General features: G+C 39.6%; 1 protein-coding gene across 6 annotated transcripts in view; it reads left to right on the top strand.

Moving 5' to 3' along the window:
* Positions 1 to 24,606, top strand: part of ARMC2 (armadillo repeat containing 2) — a 64,974-nt gene extending 40,368 nt beyond the window's left edge. For 5 of the 6 annotated variants that reach the window (XM_074580977.1, XM_074580976.1, XM_074580974.1 and 2 more), the window contains 7 exons: positions 1,879 to 1,978; positions 11,929 to 12,250; positions 13,754 to 13,876; positions 15,771 to 15,884; positions 17,329 to 17,461; positions 19,731 to 19,888; positions 24,213 to 24,606. In XM_074580977.1, the coding sequence (XP_074437078.1) occupies positions 1,879 to 1,978; positions 11,929 to 12,250; positions 13,754 to 13,876; positions 15,771 to 15,884; positions 17,329 to 17,461; positions 19,731 to 19,888; positions 24,213 to 24,370 (1,108 nt within the window). In that variant the 3' untranslated portion in view covers positions 24,371 to 24,606. The remainder of the gene's footprint in view (positions 1 to 1,878; positions 1,979 to 11,928; positions 12,251 to 13,753; positions 13,877 to 15,770; positions 15,885 to 17,328; positions 17,462 to 19,730; positions 19,889 to 24,212) is intronic. The other variant, XM_074580979.1, reaches the window with a different exon arrangement.

The following is a 24,606-nucleotide window of genomic DNA, read 5'->3' as shown; positions in this document are numbered from 1 at the left end:
GAGATAAATTACAAGCTTAAGTTATATCAGGAACTGTGTATTGTGAAAGAAAATATAAAAGAGAAAATGTGATCAGTGTTCATTGTTTTGAGCTGTCGCAGAGTGTTTGAGGAGATTAATCTGTGGGACAGGGCTTGAGTGTGCAGGTGGAAGCACTGAAAGAATCTCAGTTTTGTGAGCAGCTCAGTGGCTGCTTCCCAAGATGTGCTTTTTAGAGGGAGATCAGTACGAGTGAATCACCCAGAAAGATCCTTTTGTGGTCTGAATAGTTCCTCAGTCAAAAATCTTCCCGTTACCAAGCACCAGTTTGCAACATCCAATGCTAAATGGGCTTGCAGACAATTTAAGGATTTTGAAGAAGTTGTGAAATTAACTGTCGGTATTTTCAGGAGGAGTTGTGTTATAAGCACAATTTATGAATGCTGTTCTGAATTAATTATTTGGCATTGCTGCTTTGTTATTGTATTGACTCATGTTCCCTGTGGCTCCATGTTCATTGAGATTCTGCTGTGGACTTCTTTTTCTGTTCAGCCCCTCCAAATTATCCATCACATTCTCTTTGCTAGGTGAGATTGGGTTGTGCTTTGAAGAGTGTCTACATAAGGGACTGTCATTCCTTCCTCTTCATGGCTAAAAACATGCAAATCTGGTCCTTTGCTGTTTGTGCTACCTGTAAAGCATGTGAATTGCTTCCCCAATTCCGTGCCACCTTGTCCACATCTGTCTCTAATTTTGTTCCTAAAAATGAGCTGAGTTCTAGCAATGATTACAGCACTTTGAGCATATTTACTTCTTCTAAGGAGAGAGCATTTCTTCTCCTTGGAAAATGCCATGAAAAGTGGGGTAATGGGTTTGTAATTAAATGTAATCAATATTTACACTGTAATTCTGACAGGGGCATTTGCTTGATCTAGAATTCAGTATGGAGCAAAAGTAATTTGTCTGATTTAAAGTTTCCTACTGTTTCCATTTTTTTTTCTTAAGTTTAGTGAACTGCATGCTCCGAGGATACAAATTAGCCATAAAATCAATTTAATTAGCTTCCTGGAAATTGCCATCACAAAAAAATATATTATACTATGCAGTACAGAGCACAGACTTGAATTTTGTTTTATCTTCCAGTAATTCAGAATGATTATTCTTTTCTCTCAGTAACTTTAAGGAGCTTCTTTGCAGAGAATATGTTCAATCTATTCAGACTATTGATTTCTTTAAGGCTGTAAGTCTTGCTGTAACTGGTTGGAGTTGAACATCAACATAGGTATTTGCTGGTTTTGCCTACGTGGGAAGTAAGAGGTTATTCTAGTTTGTTCTGTTATTGCAGTATTTCTGGTATGACCAAAGCGTGTCCAGTTCTCTATTTTTGTAATGGTCAAGGTGAGCAGTGTAGGACCGGAGCAGCTGTTAGGGAATATGCAGGGATAAAATCGTGACTGCAAGAAGGTGCATTCTCCATGTTTGCTGGGAGAGGTGCATTCTGTTAGCGCTGTCGCTGGGCTCTACTAGATGTGCGTTAGGAAGGGACCCTTTATTTCATCTCCTGTCCGACTTCCCACGTCATCTTGAAATTACAGTTCTCGCATTTAACACTGCGAAGTGCTAATGTTAGCATACGGTGCCCATATGGCAAGCAGGTTGGGAAGCTCCTTATGTTCGCTTCTTCCTGTGATTCGCTGTGGCAGGGACAGCTAGACTTCTCTTGTGCTATTCTGTAACTGCGTATGCCCCTACTAGAAGTCAGAGTATTGGCGTTCATTTCATTTCTTGGAAAATACAGCTCTGAGAGTCAAAAGCAGAGTGATTCTTTTTTTAAAAAAAAGTCTTTTGTGGAAAAAAAGTGCTTTCATTCATTTATATTTTATTTTTTTACCTTTGTAGCAAACTTTCTTCCTACAGTGACTTCTGTGCAGCTTTAGCAGACTGCTCCAGATGTTACGTCTTATTTTTAGCCCTGCTAAACAAACACCAGAAGCAGCAGGTCAGTTTTTTCATCTCTTGCTTTTTATATATTAATCCTCCGATATGTCTGTGTATTATTGTGTATAAGCTTGTTTTCAGTGACCTACTTTTACGCATTTACCAAATAAAAATTTTTAATTGTTCACAGCATTTCTAAGCAGTAAATAACTGAAAGGAAATCATTTAGATTAAAAATTCAAAGCAATACAGAGGACAGATAGTTGATTAACTTATCTGTCCTTTGCATGTGTAGAAACTGTCCTTTGAGTACTCATTTTTCTTAGTTTTAAAAAATACTTCTTAAAGCAAATATTTTATTTGAATATTTAATAGTAGGAAGTTGTTGGGATTTCTCCTGCCCTCCCCTGCAAAAGAAGTGTAAAATTTCCAGAGCTAAGCAATTTGAAAGCAGAGGAAAATTTGTTCTTGGATAATTGCATAAGGTATCGGAATGTATCTCTCCTCTAGCAGAGAAAAGCATGTGTCTAGAATACCACATTTGGAACATTCACCTAGAAATAAATGTTTAGAGTTTGTCAAAATGCCTTGTATTAATGAAGTAATATTATAAGACTATACTTGCTACCAACTTCATTAGAACTTCAAGGGTCAGGTGTTGCTGTATTGTCCTGCTATATCATAGTGATTTTTCGTACATTTACTGGAGCACCGGGCTCTGGGATTTTGGTGCAGGATCACAGTTTTAAAGATTGTTACGCTGCTAAGAGTGGAGTGGCCATGTATGGCAAATACTTAGCTCTATTGCCGGGTAAGATTTAAGATGAAAATAATTGTTATGTAAGGCGTAGATGTTCAAAGATGGAACAAGGTTTCAAAACAGAACATTTAGTCACATTAAGTTTATTCTTAAAAGTAAGGAACTTTCTTGGCTGCTTCAGCATCTGAACTAGTTTGAGGATGTTTAGTTAACCAATAACCAGTTTATCTCAGGGTTAGTAATTCCTGGAGAATTGTCGGAAGGAGGTCTTTTGTGCTGCTATTGTTAAAGGCAGTTAACGAAGGTAACCAGATCAGCTATGCTAAACAATCTATTCTTTCTCTTGCCAAATGCAAAAATAGTTTCTCCTTTTCCTGTTTACCTGCATCCCTGTTTTCTGTGGTAATACACATGGAAGAGGAACAAATATTAAGTTGTTTCTATCCTTCCAAGTGTCTGTTGATTAACATTTCTGCAGCATATCTGAGTATTTCTAGGTTCAGGCTCTTCTTGCATTGTATAGTCTTCAAAGACACTTTAGTAAAATGCTGTGTAAACACTACGTAAATAATATAAGAAATATCAAAAGCATGATATTTTACTAGATTTATAGTTATTTTTCCTTGTGAGCACTGTATTAAAAGCCCAATAAATGATGGTGCTGGGAATATGGACTTTAAATTGAGGAACATCTTCCTCTTAATCTTCATCTGTAATTTTAAGGGGAACTTTCCTAGGCTCCTGAGATAATAGCTCTGTGTCATAATGAGTTGTAGGCTCATAATCAATTGTAGGGTAAAATATTTTGTTGTCAGGTAGTGTTCAGAATTTAGATTCTCATTTGTCTACTTTATTAAGTGGTCCTAAAATATATCTATCTTCACTAGATTAGCATTGCTTTTTGTGTTAAGATGTCAGTTGTTTTATCAAAATACAAATTAGTAAAGAAATAGCTTGTGTATTAAAAAAACTCAGTTATTATGTTGTGATGATTATATGTGCGATGTCTTCAGAATAGTTATTTCTTACTGCAGTTTTTAAACAAGCATGCAACTGTCAGTTGTCAGCTTAGCAAAGCCCTGCAGAAACAAGAAGAGGGACATGGATAATGTAAAGCACCTCTTTTTCTGTAGTATATAATAAACACTTGAGCTGTGAGCAGTGCAAATGTTTTTCCTGAGGTGTAGTTGGCACTGCTAATCTTTCTCTTAAAATGCTGACAGCTAGTGAGTTATAGAGTGAGATGATATGTGTTGAAAAGAAAACAAGTAACAGCAGTGTGAGTAAAATTGTCTGCTGTGGGAAGAAGCAGCAAAGAGGAGCATAAATCAGTATTATTAACTCAAGCATTAAAAATCCTCAGGACTAAGAACTGATAAGGTAAGAAAGGAAGCGTGTATATTTTCTGTGTTTTCAGGTGGCACAGTTCATGGGATCAGATTTTTTACTGGCAATCGTGACAGCTAGAAACATACCAGGGAAAAAATAAAAGAAAACCAGCATTCAGACTTTCTCAAGTGCTTTCATAACTGTGACTTTAAAAATATTGTGAAAGTAAAAATGTGAGCGCTGGAAATAGGATTAATGACTTGCTCCCACACCATACACTGAATTCCACAGCTGCCACCCAAATAGTCTCTGTTCTTCTCACCACGCTGCAGTTTCAGCTCTTCTCTCTCCCCCCCCCTCAGCTCCTTTTGTCTCTTGGGTAAAAGAGTCAGACAGAATGGGAGAGTAGTAATTTAACACTGTGAGAAAGACTTTTGGGGAAATTGAGTTGGCAAGACTTGCTAAATTCCATGTGTCATAGTCTTAGGTAAGGAGAGGAGTACAGAAGATTGGAAAAGCTGGATCTGCAAGGTAGGACTTGGGGAATCCCACAGTGCTTTTCTACACATCTGAAGTACGTGTTCTGTTGGACTTCACTCATGGTTGGTTTTGGAGCTTACTTGTTTGGAGTAACAAAAAAGTCCTTGATGGCTGCCACATGCCATGAAAGCTGTCAGAAATGTTCTTTTAGAGTCTCTGTCTTGCAGGATAAGCTTTGCATGCTTCTGTTTCCAGTCAGCATTGTAGACTTTTGCCCATCTCCAGAAATCTTTTAACAAGGTGCTGTTCGCCTCTTCCAATATCATTATCTTCTCTAAGCTTTTCAGATGAGCTATAGAAAGGATGACTTTCTCAGGCTGTGGTTAATGGCATAAGTCAAGAGGAGGCCATGCTTTTGAAACAGGGAGATTGCCTAAGTAAGGAAGTAGCTTCTCTTGGTAAATCAGACACTACCTGAGCTTAGGTGGCCTTTTGGGGCCCTGCCAGTTTCCATGGAATCTTTTATCAGTGTACAGGTAGGAGTCTATTTTCAATCCTAAGTGCACAAACACAGGGTGTGACACTGAAATTTGCACAGAAGAAATCTTGTGCCTGTTGTATAGGAAAGTCCCTTTATACTTTAGTGTAGCCTGCTTTTTTAATTAGGAGACACTTGTTAAGTATCTGACATCATTGGATGCAGCAATTGCCTATTCGACAAAAGAATAATCAGATTGGGTCTCATGAAAGGTTCACCCAGCCTACTATCCATTCTTGGCAGAGGTGAAAATCAGATGCCTAGAGAAGAGTAAAAGCAGAGCAAGCATATACGATACTTCCTGTGTTTACTTACCAAACCTCTAGCTCTTTCCATTCTGGAAACTTCCTCAGCCAGCTGTGGTTCTCTGTACATGAAATAAACCTCAGTGGACTTCTTTTCCATGAAATTCTACAGTCTCCCCTCTACCCCATATAAACGTCTAACATCTTAAACATCCATTGGCAAGGAGTTGCCATAGCAACTACACATTGCACAAATAATTCCTTTTGCTTGTTTTGAATCTGGCCTTTATTATCTTTATTTGATACCCTCCGGTTCTTATATTGAAAAGTCGGTAATATTTAATCCCTAATCATTCATTTCACAGCACTCCTGACTTTCTAAACCTTTATCACATCCTCTTGGAATTATCTCTTTTCCAGGCTGAAGAGTCCTTGCTTACTTGGTGCTTTCTGATATAAAGGCTATTCCATACCATTGTGCATCCATTTTGCTTTTCTCAGAACTTTTTATAGTGCTGTGTCCTGTAACTTTTTTTGACATGAGGAAACCAGAACACTGTAGTTAAAATGTGGCCATGTAGTAGATTTGCATGCCTGCATAAGTTTATTTCCCAGGAATTCCCCAAATTTTATTTGCCTTCTTGACCTTCTGAAAGCATTAAACCCCCATGAGGGATCTGTCGTTAACCCCAAGATTGCTCTGCAAGTCGTTATGGTTAGTTCAAAGTCTGTAATTTTATACATGAAGGTATGGCATACATTTTATGTATGTCTGCATTTAAATTTCATCTGCTATTTTATTACCAGTTGACTACAAATCCTTTTTCTGCTCTTTGGTCAGCCTTCATCTTTGCTACTTTGAATATCTTAGTGTCATCAGCAAACTCCTCCGTGTCACTGCTGTCACCCACTTTACCATATTGCTTATAGACAAGTTGAATGCAACAGGTCCCAGCACAGAACCCTGTGAAACTCCACCGGTCGTCTTCCACCATTGCAGGAACTGCTGATTTACTGTGTTTTCCATCCTCTAATTATTTATGTATACCAGGATGTTCTCACTTACAGCATGACTGCTTAGTTCCACTAGGATTTTGGTGAGTGACTTTGGCAAAAGCCTCCTGGAGAGCCACATGGGTGGTATCAGATGGCTTGTCTTTACGCATGTTTGTTGATTCCTTCAAAGAACTCAAGAATTGGGTAAGTCAGGACTTAGGAGTCTTAAAGCTGATTGCATTTATCTGTCTGTCCACTCATTTTATTGTTCTTTTTTTATGGTTTCTTCTAATTTAACTCGTAGATACACAAGCTTGAATCTCACTTGGATCTTTTTCTAGTAATAGATTTCATATTTGTTAACCTCGCAGTCCTTAGGCATCAAGGCAGTTTTGAGAGGTTGCACATTACTGTTAGTAATTTGGCTATTTAATTAATTAGTTCTTTTAGAACTGTTGGGTGATTATCCAGTCCTGGTGATTTGTTACTGTTTGTTTTGTCCTTGAAATTGTTGGCAGTCACTTCAGCTTTGGACCTATCCTCTGATAAGTCTTCCCCAGAGAAGGCTGTAGCATTGAGGTCCCCCCGGTTGCTTTCACAGTGTGCATGAATCAATGCAAAGAACTCACTTAGCTTCTCTCCAATGATATTTTCTTTTCTGAATGCTCCTGTTTTATCCTGATCATCAGTTAGTTCTGCAGATTCTGGCAAGCTTCCTGGTCCTGATATGTTTAAATAGATTTGTTATTATTTTTGCGTCTCTTGCATCAACTAGTAGAACTGCACTGATTTACAATTATAATTTGCATACTGCTTTACCTGTTCTAACAATCAGTTTGTCAGAAACAATTTATTAAATGAAGAATAGACTGATGTTGCCTTGTCATCCTCTGTAAGGAGATGTCTGTATTTATCGGGTTCACTGTGGCTGGATCTGCCCAGCCGCCTTCCCAAATGTATCTACCAGGTAGCAGGTCCTAAATCACTTTATAGTCTTATGTGAGCTAGCAGGCTTGTGCAACTTTTTCCTGTCTCCGTCCAAGAAAAAGACTAATTTTTAGAGCTGTTGAATGTCCTTTTTGCTCTTAGGATTGCTACTGTTGGGAATGTTGTCACATGTAAATGCAGAGAATTTCTCCACTTTGTTTCTGGCTCTATTTATTAGGTGAAGACTTATCTGCATGCAGTGACTGGCCTTCCTGGCTGTGTTCTTGGCAGCCTTATGGTGAGTTCTGTGATGAGCTCCCAGGAACCCACTCTCTGTCTGTTTCAGTCAGTCATATAATATAAGTCATGTAATACCCCAAAGCAGCCACAGGCTCTTCACAATAGAGTCTAATGCTACACCTGTGTTACGTTCAGATACACGTTTGCCTCCTAAATGCTTTGAGAGTATTATTGATACTCTGTTCAGTGTCTTATGAGATACTGAAGATTTTTTTATTATTATTTTTCTTGGAGGTTGGAGTGGGGATGTGTTTCTGTACCCATATCGTGCCTCTGAAGAAATGGTCATCAGTGCCGACATGAGTGTTCTTTGTGTTTCGGTTACTCACTTTTCCCCTCTGTGCCATCCCTCATTTGGGCTGATGACAGCTGGTTGTGTGACAGCGTGATGCATCAGGTCACAGAACTGATCCAGCTTCCAATAACCTTAAAACTGAAAAAAAAAGAATCCCAGTCTTTGCTAGGTTATCACCTGCCTTGCTTTCCAGTCTAGTTTATTGAACAGCCACAGAAATAGTTCCTTGTTCACAAATACTGAGGAAACAATGTGGGAGAGGAATCAAACTGTGAATGGAAAGGAGAGTAGGTGCTCTTTATGCCACCACTTCTGCTGAAATGCTTGTCAAGGTAACCCTGTGAAGAACTTAGGTAGATCATGTGGTTCTCTTCTCCTATGTTTACAAATACATATTTTCAGTTGTATTCCTCCTCCCTTTAGCCCAACACTATAATAGTGCCTTGGACAATTAAAAAAAAGTTACGAATGAGATCTAGTAATCACCCATTAAAGAACCAAAATACAACATTTTTCTCCTGTGTTTTGCGTGTGCATATTCATAACTGATCATTCATTCTCTCTGAACTTTTTTTTCAAGAAGGAAGTACCCATTTTAGGATAAATTTTCTGACAACTCTGAAGGAATTTGCTGATAAATAAGAATGACCACAGAAGGTCACCCTTTCCCTATGATTTCTGACAGTATGCTGAGCTGATAGTGTATTTCCATCTTCCTAATACTTTGGTTGTGATTTTTGTCTGAAAGAAAAGGCAAAAGCGGTAAGGAAGGTGCAGAATACGTGATATGTACTCTGAATATAAAATGATCCAGAACGTAGAGCTCAGAGTTTGTCCTCAACCAGCCTTCAGTGGCATATATCATATAGAAACCTGCTGTTCTGGTGTATCAAAAGATACAAGAGAGTGGATGTAATTACTAGATAGGTAAATGTTAGAATATCAAATAAGAATAATAAGAAGGTATTACTGCTTGGTCTGACAGCAACTGTCACTAAAATATTTTGTCTTCTTTATTTGGTATTCATTTCTACAAAAGATGACGAAAGCTTGGGAACAGCTCTGAAAAGAGCTAAAAGAATGATTAGAGTTAAAAACCCACCCAAAATTAACAAATTAATTTATCAATGACAAAGGTCAGATCATTAGCAAGTTTTCCTATAAATAGAATCTGCACATGGAAGACATTTCTGTTAGTAGACCATCCTTTAATCTAGGAAAAGCAGTTCAAATCTAGGAAGCAGTTCATGGTGCTGGGAAGGTGGTAGAATTTTGACTACCTCCGTTGAAGTTTGTGTAACATGTAAAACACATTTCATTTACAGCTGGAGATTCAATAGGAACCCAGCTGCTGGCATCTGAATTTCTTTTCATACTACCCCTTCCCTTCTGAGAGTCCAGATGCCAAATAGACTAACAACAGGTACTTGGCCAGCGTGTACAAACTCTAGAATGGACTCCCCTCCATTAGTTATCTCGGTTTAGTTAGAAAATACTGACCTAATTGGTTTTTCTTTCCTACTGATAAGTAAACCGTAATAATCTCATTTATTATACTGATTTTTTTGTTATGTACAGAAAGGCCCATGGGCCTTGTACAGGTTTAGTCTTGCAAGAAGTTTCAAAATGTCATTCATCTCTACATGTATTTCTTTACACAGCAATTCTAAGTTGGTGCTTCTTTTGCAGTGCTTACTCTATGAGCATTTAAAGAAATATAGCCAAAAATAATACAAACCCTTGGGTATTATACTACTCAGGAGAAGTTGTACCAGCTTTTCTCTTTGACTCTGCTACTTAAATTGTCACTGGAAGGTAATGAAACTTCAGTAATACGCTATTAAAACCGGATGCGCGTAGCTAAAAAGAAGTATTTTATAAGTTTGTTTTGCTAGCCTGTAGGTGGAAAGCACAGTTGAGATCACACTTCTCAAAATATCAGTTGATTGCTGTACGGTACCTGTTTGTCTGTTTTCTGATTGGGTAGAGCTGTTGCTGGGCTGATACTGTTTTGACCAAAATTAGAAAGTCAATATAAACGAGTCAAACTAGACTGCCTGCTTTTTTTCACTTCTCTCTTCTGATTCATCAGTTGTTTGTTTCAAATTCTTACAGCCTTTGTGAATTGGGGGTTGTGCCAGCAAAGGTGAAAGCTCTTAGTGGTTAGTCATAAATGTTCATAAAAATTTGTCTTGATGACATTTAGATGCTAGCAAAAATAGGATGCCTAGTTAAAAAAAAAGTGGAAGTGGGTCCTACAGAGTGATCGTATTAAATACATGGCTACGAGAACCTATTCCTCACTTAGGAGACTGCCTGCTTGTCATATTCAGGGATAGCATTCATCTTCCTGACCCTAAGAGGATGTTATTGTCAATGTCTTGTGGCACAGGCTTAAGACCTGAAACTTATTGATGAAGGCATGTGTGAAAGAAGGATTTGCTGCTTGCACATCTTTTTTCCTTCAGTATTAGTATGTGTAATTTAACAAGTTGGACTGTGCCTGGTTAACTTACATTATTAATACCAGGAAGGATTAGAATATCTGTGAATATAACTTTTATATTTGAAGAAAAACAGCATATAAATTGTTTAGCAAAAGTCTAGGTTAGTGCCAGTACAGCAGTTGAGCAGCTCGGGGTAGATGGCCGTGCTGTACTTGAAGAAATGCCGTTGCTTTACCTGTACTGCTAAGATAAAGCAGTGGACTTTTTTTTTTTGGAAATTAATAGGTTTTGATGCAAATGGCAGAGGCAAGTGTTTTAATTAGTTTATACTTTGGTTAGTTCAGACTTACAGAATTTATTTTTTTCTTCTTCCATACAGGTGGATAAGAAAAAGATGGGGATGTTGTTGAATGCCATTCAGTTAGGATCCACTAGTCTTGCAAAAAAACAAAGGCTGTTTCTCAGTATGTCCAAAATGAAGCAACAAGAGATGTAATTCTATATCTATATCCCACTGAAGGGCAGGGATAAAAAGTGCTGTAAGAGAGCAACTTGGTTAAATCACAAGATCTCAAGATACAGTATAAAAATAGAAAGTAGGTCTCACTTAGCAATGATAAGAATAAAAGGGTAGCAAGAACACATAAAACCAAAATCAGAAAAGAACCCCACCAGAGCACAAAATGAGATGCAACTAGAAAGGGACATAAAAAGAAACAAGAAAACTTCCTATAGTACCTTAATAGTGAAAAGGCAATAAGGAAATAATTGCTGCAGTGTTCAGAAGAAGATGAGAATTATTGACAGATGCCACTGTGAATAATGAAGTGTGGAATGCCTTTATTTGGTTCTTTTTCTGAAAAGGTTAAGTATGATCAAATGATTGATCTGTACTTCAAATGATTAATCTGTACTTCAGCCTGAGTTCTTTTATCACTAAAAAATGAGCTGGAGCATATTTGAGTGTCTTCAAACCAGCTAGGCCTGATGAAATTTACCCTTTGGTGTTTACAAAAGGACAGAAAGGGATAATGTCTCTGGGATTCTTGAAAAATTACATAGGATGGCAAGGCTGTATGACACCTGTCTTTAAAAGGAGAAAGAGGAGAAACAGGGCAATAACAGACTAGTTAGTTTACATTACATTTCTGGTAAAAATCTGGAACAAATAATTCGGCTATCGTGAAGTAATTGGACTTAACAAGGAAATAAGTGAGAAATAACGTGGATTTAACAGTAAAAAATCAAGGGGAAGGAGTTTAATCTCTACGATGGATAGCAGTCCTAGAGAAGAAGAGAATGTGGTCGACTTTGGCCATCACAACTGACATTTGTTTACTTGCAAGATTAGTAAGCTTTGGCCCGTATGATTATTCTAGTTATATAAAGTGCTGTTTTAAGATGTTTTCAGATTACTGTGGGCTTGGTAAAAATAGATGACCTATACTAAGTATATCCCATATTACCCCAATGCTATACTAGTTCTGTCAGTTGTTTTTGATTTCTTCCGTAAATGGTGCTATGAAAAATAGTAGCATAAAAAATTATTTCTAGTTGCTGTATTTGGCATTCCTTCAGTTGTTCTGGACCTGCTATTAACTGAATTGTGAAGCAAATTAAGTATTATCTTCTTTTTAAGCAGCTAATAGATTCTGATATTTTCCATGTAATATGGTTTATTTATTTTATTGCAGGATTTGGTTATCCGTATCATCTTCATTCTTGGTAATTTAACAGAAAAGAATAACCAGGCCCGTGAGCAATTTTTTAAAGAAAGAGGAAGTGTTAACACCTTGATATCATTATTCCAAACCTACCACGAACTTGATTTGAATGCACAGAAACGGTACCATGAAAGAGGAAGGGAAGATAAAAACCACCCAAAGCATCCTTCAGAAGCAGAAGATGTTCTGATAAAACTGATAAGAGTGCTGGCCAATCTCTCCATTCATCCCAGTGTAGGAGCAGCTCTGGCAGCTGCCCATCGTATTGTAGAATTACTTGTTACAGTACTAGGTAATAAAATCTGGTGTGTGTGTTATCTTTCTTCAGTCTGTAAGGAGAGTTTAGAATTTTTCTACTTGACCTTCTTATCTAGGTTGAGCCGTAACTAAATCGGTTCCATTGCTAAAATAACAAAGCCAATCTGCTGATGTTCATAAACTGTTTTATCTAGAATGCCCGTTTGAGACAGTGGAAGCATTGCTGCTTTGGTACTGACATTTTAACGTCTGGGGAAAGACGTTGTAGAAGTGTTTCATTAAGTGATAAGATTTGCAGATATGATCATTAAGGATAAGGAAACATTTTATTTTACGTCTCACTGAGGGTTCATATTTAAGGGAAGTCTGTTCTTATCAGGTGCTGCATACATGTGTTTGGTGGTGGGGTTTTTTAAGCTTTGCAGGTTTTGTGACTGTTCTGGATTAAGTATTCTTTTTCTCTGCACCCTTAACTTTCAGCTTCCTTGAAAAACTTGCTCTTATTTTTCTTCTTTTTCAGATTTCCAACCTTATTTATTTCAGGTAGAAGAGAGCGTCCCTTTCCCTCCAAACGCAGGCTTAGAACTCCAGTTCCTTTACCACTTACTGATCTCTGTAAATCTGATTACAGACTAGGACTGTGCAGTCTTTCTCCCCATAACAGAGTTTAGCAGTGACAAGATCCGGCTCAAAGAACTCAGTATATTTTAGTGTGTGATGAGAACATTAAATATTATGTAAAGACAATCAACCTGATTATATGTTAGCTTATGAGCCTTAGCCACCAGCCATGGGGGATTCGAGAAGGCAGACTCACAACTTCATCTGTACTGTCCTAAGCCCTGTAGGAGCCTCCTGGGTTGGAATTGTCTCAATCATTGTGTAAGCGCTTTTGAGCCTCAAAGCTTCTCCCTGCCACTCTCCCCTCTTCCTGGGCACTGTATCAATTATTTTACTACAAAATGTTCTCTCTCCCTGTGAATTTACACCTCTTTTATTTCCTTCACTCTTGGTTTCTGAGGCCAGAAACCTCAGATAAATCGGTATATGCAGCTTTCAGACTTCCTGGTGTAATTTTACAGTGCTTAACATTCTGTCAGGAGCATTAAGAGAGAGAATCTTTCAAATATTGTTGAAGAAGTCTTTTTTTTTTTTTTTCTTTCCCCTTTTTTTCCCCATTTTTCGTTTCAGTATAGTAGACCTTGGTATTTGTCTATCACGCAGGCCTATTTCTGCATGTGTATTCTCCTCGGTTCCATCTTAAAACAGCAAATAGGATCTGTAAAATGTCTTAACTAACTAGATTTTAAACCATGTTGCCTTCGTAGAAGAGTTGGAAAGAGTGATTTTTGTATTGCCATTTTTGGATCAGCTGTTCCTGTTAGCTTCTGCCGTATTACTGAAAAACAGAATAGTTGTTTGTAATAGTGGCCATGTCAACTATGATTCAATTTTCTTCTGAGATATAATGCACTGCTAAGTTAGACTCATGTGCGTGTGCGTATCCACATACGTCTTTGTGTTTTTTTACTACCAGAATGCAAGTCAGTTGATGACTGTGAGGAGTTGGTCATCAATGCTGCAACAACAATCAACAACTTATCCTACTACAAAATGAAGAGTTCTGCTGTTCAAGACAAGAAGCTACACATTGCTGAAAGTAAGGACTTTTAAACTAGTACTTTTTGTATAGCTTTCTGAAAGTGGAAGTTATTCATGCTATATTTTAACACTACAGAAAATAAAGACACTGATAATGTTTTGTGGTATATTGCAGGAATAGAAAGTTCATAGGACTAAATTCTTCCCATAATGTTTTCTCATTCTTTTGGAACATAGTTCTGTGACTCATGTGAAAATAGTTAGGTGGCTGACAAAACCTCTTCTTTTCCTCCCAAAAGGAATTTGCCATATTGTTTTCTGTTTAGCAATTTTTGCCAGACTTGTTCAAAATCCACATATATACCGGAGCCAAAATAATCATGTTGCTTTTTACTTCTAATTGCAGTATGGTAACAAAGTTTTTTTTTTTTTTTTTCTTCTTAGTACCCTATAAACTTGCAAAATCTGATTTATGTCTGTTTCTGGCTTATAAACCCATTGGCAGTATAGGAGTTGTGTGATTCTCTCCCCTCTGACAGTATGGACAAATCGCATTTTAGTGATGTGTAGGAAACTGCATCTGAGTTCTGGGACTCATTGTGTTAGTGTTATACAAAAGACAGATAGTCTGTCTTGCATACGTTTCTGTCTAAACAGACAAGACATGGAGGAGAGATGGAGCTTGAAGTTGGCACAACAGGTAGAATGGGGAGTAGAAAATAATATTCTGGCTGTCAACCTAGTGCCCTGACTGGTAGACATCATCTCTCTAGGTAACAGTTCTGCTGTTCTGGCACAAGTCGTTTTATCACCCATAAGCCAGCTGTCTCTTACTGGTGGTCAGAGAAATGTGGAAACAAATGACTTCTCTGTCTCTCCCATCTGCTCTCCCTCTCCTGTTAAAAACATGGTTAGCATGTGGAACCAGTCCCATCACCTTTCCTCTGCCTGAACTGAGGAGGGAGGAGACCTTTTGATGGAAGGCCAGCAGGCTTCCTCCTCCAGGAGACATTTTGAGAATACTTGCTGTTTGGTACAAGTGGTGGATCCCGATGACAAAAAATAATGATGTCAGATGTCTGCTTAAGACAAGTTCAAAGCATGTTCAGTATTGGACCATTCAAAAATGGAAGTAATGGGAAAGAAGCCAACCTCTTTTCTATATTTCTTTCTCTCACTTTTCTGTGGTAGAAGGGTTGACTGATTTGAGTCCTTTATATGATGGACTGATTTCAGTGGTTCACTTCATTCTCACAGAGGATCGATAAATGTAACTTCTGTAACGTCACTCCTTTGCCGTGCACGGAAAACCAGCATTTCCTAGGAAGAGTTACCATCATGTAGAAGGTCTCATTCTGTCCCCTGAAGTTACACGCTAATTGTATGTGAAACCGCTAAGCAGAAAAGCAGCAAGCAAGTAAATACTTTGGACCAGGGGCAATATTAAGTAGCTGTTCAGAGAAATTGTGTTTGCTTGTTATAGCAGCACTGAGGGAAAATAGAGCTAATGTCAGAAAATAATGTGAGTTTTAGGAGACATCCCACCATAAGACCATCTGTTCAGGATCTAAATCACTTTTCTTATATATTACAACATTTGTTTCTTCTTTGTCTTCCTGCATTTTCACATGAGCCCACTCAAAACGGTATAGCAAAACTGGCTCCCATTATTACAACTGTGCTTAGACTATCTTCGTAACTCCTCATTTGTTCCTTTGCATTTAGCCCCATGTTGGAGCTCTTTGTCTCATCTTCAAAGCCCTGCACAATTTATCTCTTGTTCTACCATCACCTCAACCCCTTCACTGCAACCAGGCAGATAGACAACTGTTCCCATATATTACATTTATTGCCGTTGCTGCTTGTATTCTGATATTTATGGATAAAAAGCCAAGCACATGTTTGTGGTATACAAGTAATTGTTTTTATTTCGTTTCTCTGCAAACCAATAGTGCTTTTAAAGCTGTTAATGAGCAACAATATGGATGGAGTTGTAGAGGCTGTCAGAGTCTTTGGCAATCTTTCCCAGTATCATGAGATCTGTGACTTCATCATGCAGAAGAAGAGTGAGTTACTTTTGCATTTGTAGGAGTCCTGTTTTTAAATGTCCATAGTTCTAAAAAGATTGTTAATAAGCTGTCTTAGTTAAAGGGTGGAAGCAGTATTCTCTGATGTTTTGCAAGTTAGGCAAATGTTAGAATCCGAGAGTTATCATTGTAAATACGGTTTTATTTCAGTTTCATTAAAACAGAAATATTGGAGCAGGAAAAACATGCCATGGTGCCTTCACAAAGAAAAATACTACAAACCCCCTGTTTTTCCTAAAGCTCTTAATTCTGAAATTTCCCTTCACTCTTTCAGTTTTTCCAAATCCTACAGGTTAGTAGTGATATGATATAAAATAAAAATCCAGCTAAATTCCCATTTAGCTTCATTATCACAGATTTTTGATTCCCATGTTCAACAGCTTGTTAGCACTTTGTAGCATGCATTGAAGATGTTTGACTGCCTCAACACAGAGACCTCCTGTTTGCCTCTGGGTGAAGTAGGATACAAGTCTTCTCAAGTCCTTTTGCTTTGGGTGTCTAAAGAGCTTTGGGAAAAACGGCAACTTCTTGCTATCCATAGAAAGTGTGTCATAAGTTTAATTAAACACCAGTTGACTGTACATTTTTTGTAGCTACCTCTCAGTGCTGAAAGCGAGGTGATATGCCATAATATACGACCCCTTCTTTTCAAGGGTGGGCATACCACCGCTTTTGGGGGAGAAGGTATCCGCAAAGGGATAACTGACACTCAACTGGTTGCTGATGAGCTGTCTCAGTCAAAGGACAGAAACTCAGTCAAAGGACCCACCTGGGAGAGACCGTGGTGTCGGTGTGCCAAGCTCAGGAAGAAGAGCTAAGGGCTGCCTCTCCATTAGGCAAGCCTGACTCCCTCGCCGGGGTTGCCTTCCACTGCCTGCTGAGCTCAGCAGCAGCATGTGCTGCGAGATGCTGCACGTCCAGCCTCTGCTTCTCGCCCGTCTCCCGCAGGAGCCCCAGGCTGCAGCAGTTCCAGCTGGACTTGGTGCAGTCTAGGGCAACCCCGCCACTCATGGAGGTAAGAACTTCCCTCTCTGAGTGCCAAATGCCAAATCCTAGCGGTTTCTGCCGACCATGCAACTGAGAGGAGGGTGATGCTCTTAAGAAATAAGCTGTAATTCAGTTTGCTCGACTTAACCTCTTCTGGTTGGATTTTCACATTACTTTGGTGTATTTTTATAACTAGAATTTTGTATGCGTTGCTTGAAGAAAACTGGTGTTCAGCATGACGTAATAATGGCTGTTACTCTGGGTCGTGTGCCTACTCTGCAAATGTCACAGTAATATGCTACAAGGTTAAATTTTGGGGTAGGGTATCCTGCATTTGACTGCTTTCTAAGTATACACATTTAATAAGTATCTTGTAGTGCCACCTGCATGATAAGTCCATCTTCCCAATAATATTGTTTCCTTCTTTACAATCCAGTATACAAGTTCATGATTGCTTTGCTTGACGCCAAGAACCAAGATGTCTGTTTTTCTGCCTGTGGAGTTCTGCTCAATCTCACAGTAGATAAGAACAAACGAGCTCTTCTGATGGAAGAAGGAGGAATTGGAAAGTAAGTTCCTGATTATGCTTACAAAAAAAAGACAATTTTGAGTAGTTTAGACTGAGTTTCAATCAGATTCTCTTCTCTTTTACTGGGCCAATAGCTGGTAATAAGGATAAATACTTAATAGATATTCAGCATCTAATGTTCTTCAAGAAAGAGCCTTTCATATTCTGTCGTATGTTTTTTGCAAAAGTGTTAGAGTGGTTAGCGTACTGCAGAGCCCAAAACCATGGAATAAACTTCCAAAGATCCTCCCAATATATACAGCAGAGGAGAGTACTGTACAGCAAAGCAACTAAGGCATGGCTTTGCAGTAGCTGCTTATGTTTGACTTAACTGGATCCTATGCGGGCTACAGTTAACAGGCACCATTAATGTGTACCCGTGGTAGGTGTGAAGGTTACTTCAGGAACTGTGACATCCCACGTGGTCTCTTGCGATTTTTGTAACTACTCAGTACTGTAGGGAAACTGTCTGATGTAGCCATGCTCGGGAGAGCATAGCTCCTGAGTTTCCTCTCTCTGAGAGTTCAAGTTTAAGGTGCTTATATTGTAAATGGTATTAGTTCTTGAAATACCGCTGTGGATGCCTCACTTGCGGCTTTGATGTACAGATGATAGCAGATCCAGCTTAATTGGAACAACATGAAAGGTCGCGTTCCTGTGCTTGTTAAAGCAGTTGATACAAGCCACGTTTATGAAACAATATGCCTAACTTTGAAATGCTTTCCTGTTCATACATTGTGTAATTACTTTTTTATACAGTGTAAACAATGCATAGTCTGCTCATCCTTCCTTCCCATGTTCTAGTTAACTTACAAAATATAAAGCTGAAAAGAAGAATAAGTTACAGGGAAATTGAATAATAAACGTTAGAAATTTCTTTTATATAGAATATAGAACATTCTGTAGAATATAGAATTATACAGAATATAGAATTTTCTGTGCTCTGTCGGAAAATTCGTGAAGAAGGAAGGAAAAACAGTAACAGTACGGAATAAATCTAGAGAGTTTGCAAGTGATTGTTAAGGAGGTCATCCTCACTGTGCCAAACTAGCTCTGTGGATTTTTGGAAATGAGGTTATGTACCAATATATAGTGGCCCTAATAAAACATGGAATTAGTCTCATCAGGGAGTTAAACTTCAAAAAATTAGGGCAAGTTCTTTTGGCTTTTCATTAGATGCCTCCTGGTCTTCCACAATGACTGCCTTCAGAGAGGAGAGAAAAAAAGCAAACCTCCTTTTGATTGCTTTTCAATTACTGCTATTTTCAGCCATACCTGAATGTAGTACTTCTCCTGCGTTCCCTTTACTAATCACCAGCTTATAAATCTCACAGTGAAGTGGAGAAGTAAGGGAAAGAGGGGGTCACAGGGCCGGGGAAGAGAACAGCGGTGAAGGATTACTATTACGGAGGTCACCTGCAGGTGAAAAACAGCATTTACTTTCTGCTGCCCCAGGGCTTGTGAACGCTGCTGTTTGGTAATGGGAACTCTGGATAGATACTGTGTGTCAGCTGGTGCAGGCAGAAAAGTTATAGCTTAATTTCCGAGTCCTGCTTATGATCTAGCCTGTGTTTTGGTATCTGCAAGGAAGTGAGATTGGGAGAAAGGTCAAGAACCTAATGGTTCTTTGTAAAACTGGCATTTCTGAGAGGAGTCCGTTGGGAGTGCAGGCTGAGGAAATGCAGGAAGGGGTGAGATCTGCAAAACAGTCAGACTTCACTGAATGTAAGAGGTAATTCTGTGAGTCATGAAAGGAGCAAATTCCTTTGGATTTGTCTTCTGGTCAGATCCTCTGATGCACGATAAGCTGGATATTCTGACTGAAGCTTTTTCTGCATTCATACCATCTTTTGCAGATGAATTATTGGTGCCTGGTAAGGTTTGGCTCGCATTGCAATCTTTGCTGCTCTAGTGGTAGCCACAGATTTGGGACAGATTGTCATGGAATTTTAGTGTCTTTGAGATGGCTACATTTGTGATGTACGTGATTTGAAATTGGTCAGTTGGGTTAAAAAGCTATAGGGGATGGACAGATGCAGGCAGGCATACGCGTAGATGTATAGACAAAAGGCATGTTCACATCATTAGGGAAGTAGACTAAATGAAAAGGGGGGAGTTACTGAGGAAGAAAGTAGGATCTTAAGCTTATTAACATAGAATTTTCCTGCAAACTTTCATGGAGTCAGCATACACTTCTAGACTGCCAGATTTTGAAGGGCTTAGGAGAAACCTACATGGAGCAAACCACTGTTTTTGTTTGACACTGACAGGTTAGTTGACTGTTTACAAGACTTTGGGCCAGCAGACTGGCAGTTGGCTTGTTTGATATGCAAAACCCTGTGGAACTACAGTGAAAACATCACAAGTGCGGCCTCATGCTTTGGAGAAGATACCAACACGTTGCTGGTGCTGCTCACATCGCTCTTAGGTGAGATTCATCATCTTGGTCTCTTTTCCTTAATAAGAGAAATAGGAGCAAAATCGAAGCAGTGTTAGTTTGGGTGGGAAGTCCGTCATGTGGCTTTAAGTGGTTGGCCGGTACGGACTATCCAGCAACACAGTGGTCTATTGCCATTCGGCACATTCCCTCAGATCTTACAGATTGCCAAGGTGGAATTGGCCGCCGTCACTCCCCACTCCAGTTTGTCTAGTTCGCCGAGTGCCCCTAATGCTTTTCACCAGTTGCCTTTTTGCCTGCTTGAGCCAACTTGTCCCGTAGACCTTCAGTACAAAACTTCCTTTTCACTGGATGTGGGCCCTTCTGGCCTCAAAGGTCCTTGCAGGTACTGACAGAAGCAGGGGCTCGGCTCTGATGCATGGGATTACTGCACAGCACCGGGCTGGCGGGAATATGGCTTTTCGCCTTAGTTGGAGGGCCGTGTGGTGCGACGGGACGAGCCTTCTGCTTGTGATAAGAGTTCCTTGGCCGCCCTTCTTCTCTCACCACGATCTCCTTGTGGGACAGGGCAACATCCTGACAATTTCTCACCTGCTCCCTAAAGCTAGGCAGGGTGTGCGCCTCCACAAACACAGGCTGAAAGGTGCCTGCAAGTGAATGTTAAGACCCTGATTCGCTTACCCAGTTGGATCTTTTCATCTGCACGTTGATGTTTGCTTCGAATTCCACCGAGTGTAATTGCTCTGTAATAGTCCTATAGTCACTATATTTAATTTTCCTCCTTTATTTTATGAGCACTGCGTTGGTTAGGATTTTATTTTGGGTAGGTCATTTGCGATTATATTTCTAAAATATCTTTAAAATGTAAATGAAATTGAAGCAAGCCTTAACTAATTTTGATTTAGTTTTAATTGGAAATTTACTAAAGCTGTATGCGTGCTGTGAAGGCTGCGTGTTAGTCAGACCCAGATAGAAAGTGAGATCCCCCGGTCTCTTTTGTTTTTAGACAATCAGAAAAGTGAGTGGATTTGTGAGGACTTTTTTCCAGTTATAGCAGAATTACTGTTATTCATTTTTTAATCATTCCTTGCATCACATTCCTTGCTATGGTAGAGCATATCTTAATGTGGGCAGTAATTCCATCTATTTTTCTGAAAATACTCAGTGTTTCAAGATCATTAATGCGCTTTTTAACATTCTGCAGCAGAACCGTAAACTTTACAGCCACAATCATCCTTGAATTTTCTGGCATGCAGCAAGGAATATATGTCTTTATTTTGGAAGATTCTTACTTATTTTTTCCTCTGCATTTAACACTGCTTATTCCAGCAATTAATTTGACTGCAGAGTGCAGGCTGGGTAGTAATTGGAACTCTCATTAACTAATACAGCTTTTGTGAACCGGAATTTCGTGGACAATTGCAATTGTAATGCAACTGTAATGACAATTAATTAAAAATATGTCAGAATTAAATCAGAAGGGTGATCTTTCTTCGCACTGCAGTCAAAAGAGTAGCTGTAGAAAAAGCGCATCCTGTTAATTGGATCTGGTTTCTCTTGGTGTGAAGAGCCAACAAATTTTAGTAATAGCAGCTGGTTAATATTGGCCTACATCTTCCTCCTCCCATTGTATCCCGTAACAGCCTTGAACCGTCATTGCTCTGATTCTGTCGTTCAGGAAGCAGGAGGCAACTGCCGACAGTCGGTGGACTGTACTTAAGCATCAGCACGCCCTCAGGAAGTGGAAAAAGCGGCGCGTGGCACAGCAGACACCTCGCCTCACCTGCTGTGCTTGGCCTCCTCCCCTTTAGTTTTCTTTCCTCTACCTGGCACAAGATGACAGAAGATATTAGGGAGCCAAAAGGGAGTGGAAATAGTCTGAAAAGATGTTGGGCCCGAGAAAGGCTGGACAGAAGGTGACATTTGTTTTTTCTTTTTCCCTGCCTGATCCCAGCAGCCTGGGGCACAGTGGCACTGCTTTCCAATGGCACCGTCGTTTGCCTTCTTTCAGCTGCTCTTGAGTTGCATGTCGCTTTATTGGCTCAGAGCTTCTGGAGGCTGGTGTTTCCAGGCCCCTGGCAGCAGCTTTGCCTTGCCCCAGTTCCTCAGAAGTATGTGGAGATGAGCCTCTGTCTTGAGAACATTCTTCTGTTTGGTCACTTAGTGAAATCTTCTTTCTGCCTCTCTTTTCCTAGACTTTTCTTCTGCTCACCTTTAGCTCCACTACCCATTCGAGAAGGTTATTTTGGAATCTCCATAAACGTGGACTCTTATCAGAGTTACAGGGATGGGTAGCCCTTGCAGACTAGAGTCTGTACTCCGGTTTTCAGCTTCCCCCATCCCATGCAGACCCAGCGTGCTTGTCTTCTTCCTGGGCTTGCAGCCAGTTCATATGCTGTTTGGCCAGTACCCAATTTCACTAGTTTTGAGGAGGGTCGTGGGAAAACTAAATTATCTGAGGATGCACAGCTTGCATGTGGAACACTGATCCTCGCTGATCCCCAGTTGTTACTCACATTCCGCTTTGGGAAGTCGCCTGTTTTGGTTCAACACTTCAGCTTTTGAACTGGTCCTGACCCTTGTTCTTTTAGGCTGGAATTCCTGACCTCAGTGATTCCATAAACATTCAATCAACTTCTGGGGGGCACAGGCACTGAAAGGGAGAAATGTCTCTTGCTCTGTGTTAGAAGATAGTTAATTTGGGTAGAAAAATCATTTCAGGAGTAGGCAAAGCAATTCTGCCTGAAAACAAGACCCATAATCCCTTATCTTCCTCTTCACGATTTCCCACTTCTCTGCTATTGAGATTCATTATACTTATGTTGGGCTACTGCGCCATTGGATGGGACAAGAGCTAATGGGCACAAGTTGCAATAAGAAAAGTTGCAATTAAGTATTCGAAAAAAGAAATTTCCACCATGGCAGGGGTCAAGTATTGGCTGTGCAGTCTCCGTCCTCGTAGATGTTCAGTACTTAACACTGCACGGACCAGAGCAACCTCATCTAGGGTGGCTCTGCTCCAGAGGTCCTGCCCAACCTAAATTATCCTGTGATACCATCAAATATAGATCTGATGTCTGAGGCTGGATTTTATCTCTGATTACAGGGTTTCTTCCTGCAGAGATATGACATGTCTTCCTTCTTGAAAGAATATGGGGATTTTTTTCTCTTTATTTTATTACAAAAAGCCCCTAAAGTCAATCTTCTTGACTTTAGAAGAAGAAACCCTTTTGGAATCTACCTCACAATCAGCATCTCTTTAATTTTGATAATTTAGAAACACTGTAGTGACATAGAAGTCAAGTATCGTTAGCAGTTGTGGTAACTTTCCATGAAATGGAGCCCATCTCCATGCAAGAACGATGTCATCTCCTCCTGTATAGCTGTTGCAGCTCAGGCCATATGCTCTCCATAGGCACCTTGGCATTCTTTCAAATGGGAATAGTTACTGTTTGAGCGTCTCTCTTCTAGACAAAGTTTGACTCAAAATGTGGGTAACTGAAATTTCTCTTCAGCTCCAAGTTGTCTTTTACCTGCTGTGAACGCGCAGTAAGCTCCCTGACAGAGTTATTTATGTAACCGATGGTGGCCCACTGGGTGCAGGATTATATCTTCATTCTAGGTCCGTTTCTGGCCTAAAGGCAGTCAAATATCCTCTCTTAAACTGTATGAAAGCGTTCGTTCAGCATCATCAGTTGTGTTTGTAGATTCCTGATTCAGGAGCACGTTTCTGGTTGCAGACCAATTTCTTTTGTCTGTAAGGGTTTGTGCCCGGCAAAATGGAGGGGGAATAACGAGCGATGGCTTCCTTTCGTTCCTAAGATTGCTTGCCTCTATTAAGAGCGTCGCGTTATTTATGAAGTTTGCGAGGAAGGGAGGGCATCAGTAATACAGTAACCAGTGTGGTTCATGTTCTTTAAGGATGATAGTGGATACAGTTTGAAAGTCTTCACGAACTAGACTGGCAAAGCAATTTGTGCCGGGCAAAACATGGTTGTAGTTGGACGAGTTGATTACTTACTTTAGCAAACCTGCTGGCAGTAATGTTAAAACCTGAGTAGTTTCCAGGCAGACAGTCACAGGAAATGCTTGATCTCGGAGACAGAGTTTAGCTACAGCTGTGAGGTGTAAAAATAATAGAGCCTGCAATACCCTTTCCACTGTTTTACTGACCTCGACATCCTTTATCTTCAATTAAAGCGAAGTCCCTCAGACAGTGGTGCTTAGTTAAATATGGAGCTGTTTTTAAGCCATCAACATACACAACTGATAAGTTGTCCGTGCTGTGATCAAAAAGTACATGGTTGGGTCTGTTTTTATTCAGAACTGATGCTGATGTTTTCCTTGATTACAGATGAAGAGGTAGCGTTGGATTACAGCCTCGACACAGATTTAAGGGACTACCACAAACTATATTGGGAAAGAGAGTTCAAACCTGTGGCAGAAAAACTTCTTGACAGAATTCAAAGCCATCAGTCCTGTCTTCCAGCTGCGACTATTACTCCATTTTAATCAGTCATTATTTTTTTTTGTGGTGTAGATTGTACAGCTTTATATTTCTAATATCCCCGTACATGGCCTTTAGTAAGCACGTTGGAGAGCGTGGCAATTTAATTTTATAAAAGCCAGTAAAGCCTAGCATTTATATACTGGATACTATCTTTTGAGAAGCTTGTATGAAATTTTTGCATGTGTAATTACTTTTTACAATATATTTGAGCTGATCGAGCAGCTCTTCATTCAGTGTG

Source organism: Larus michahellis, chromosome 3 (assembly GCF_964199755.1).
Source record: "Larus michahellis chromosome 3, bLarMic1.1, whole genome shotgun sequence".
Classification (NCBI taxonomy): domain Eukaryota; kingdom Metazoa; phylum Chordata; class Aves; order Charadriiformes; family Laridae; genus Larus; species Larus michahellis.
Note: the sequence above shows the minus strand (reverse complement) of the source record. Positions and strands in the feature narration are given on the sequence as shown.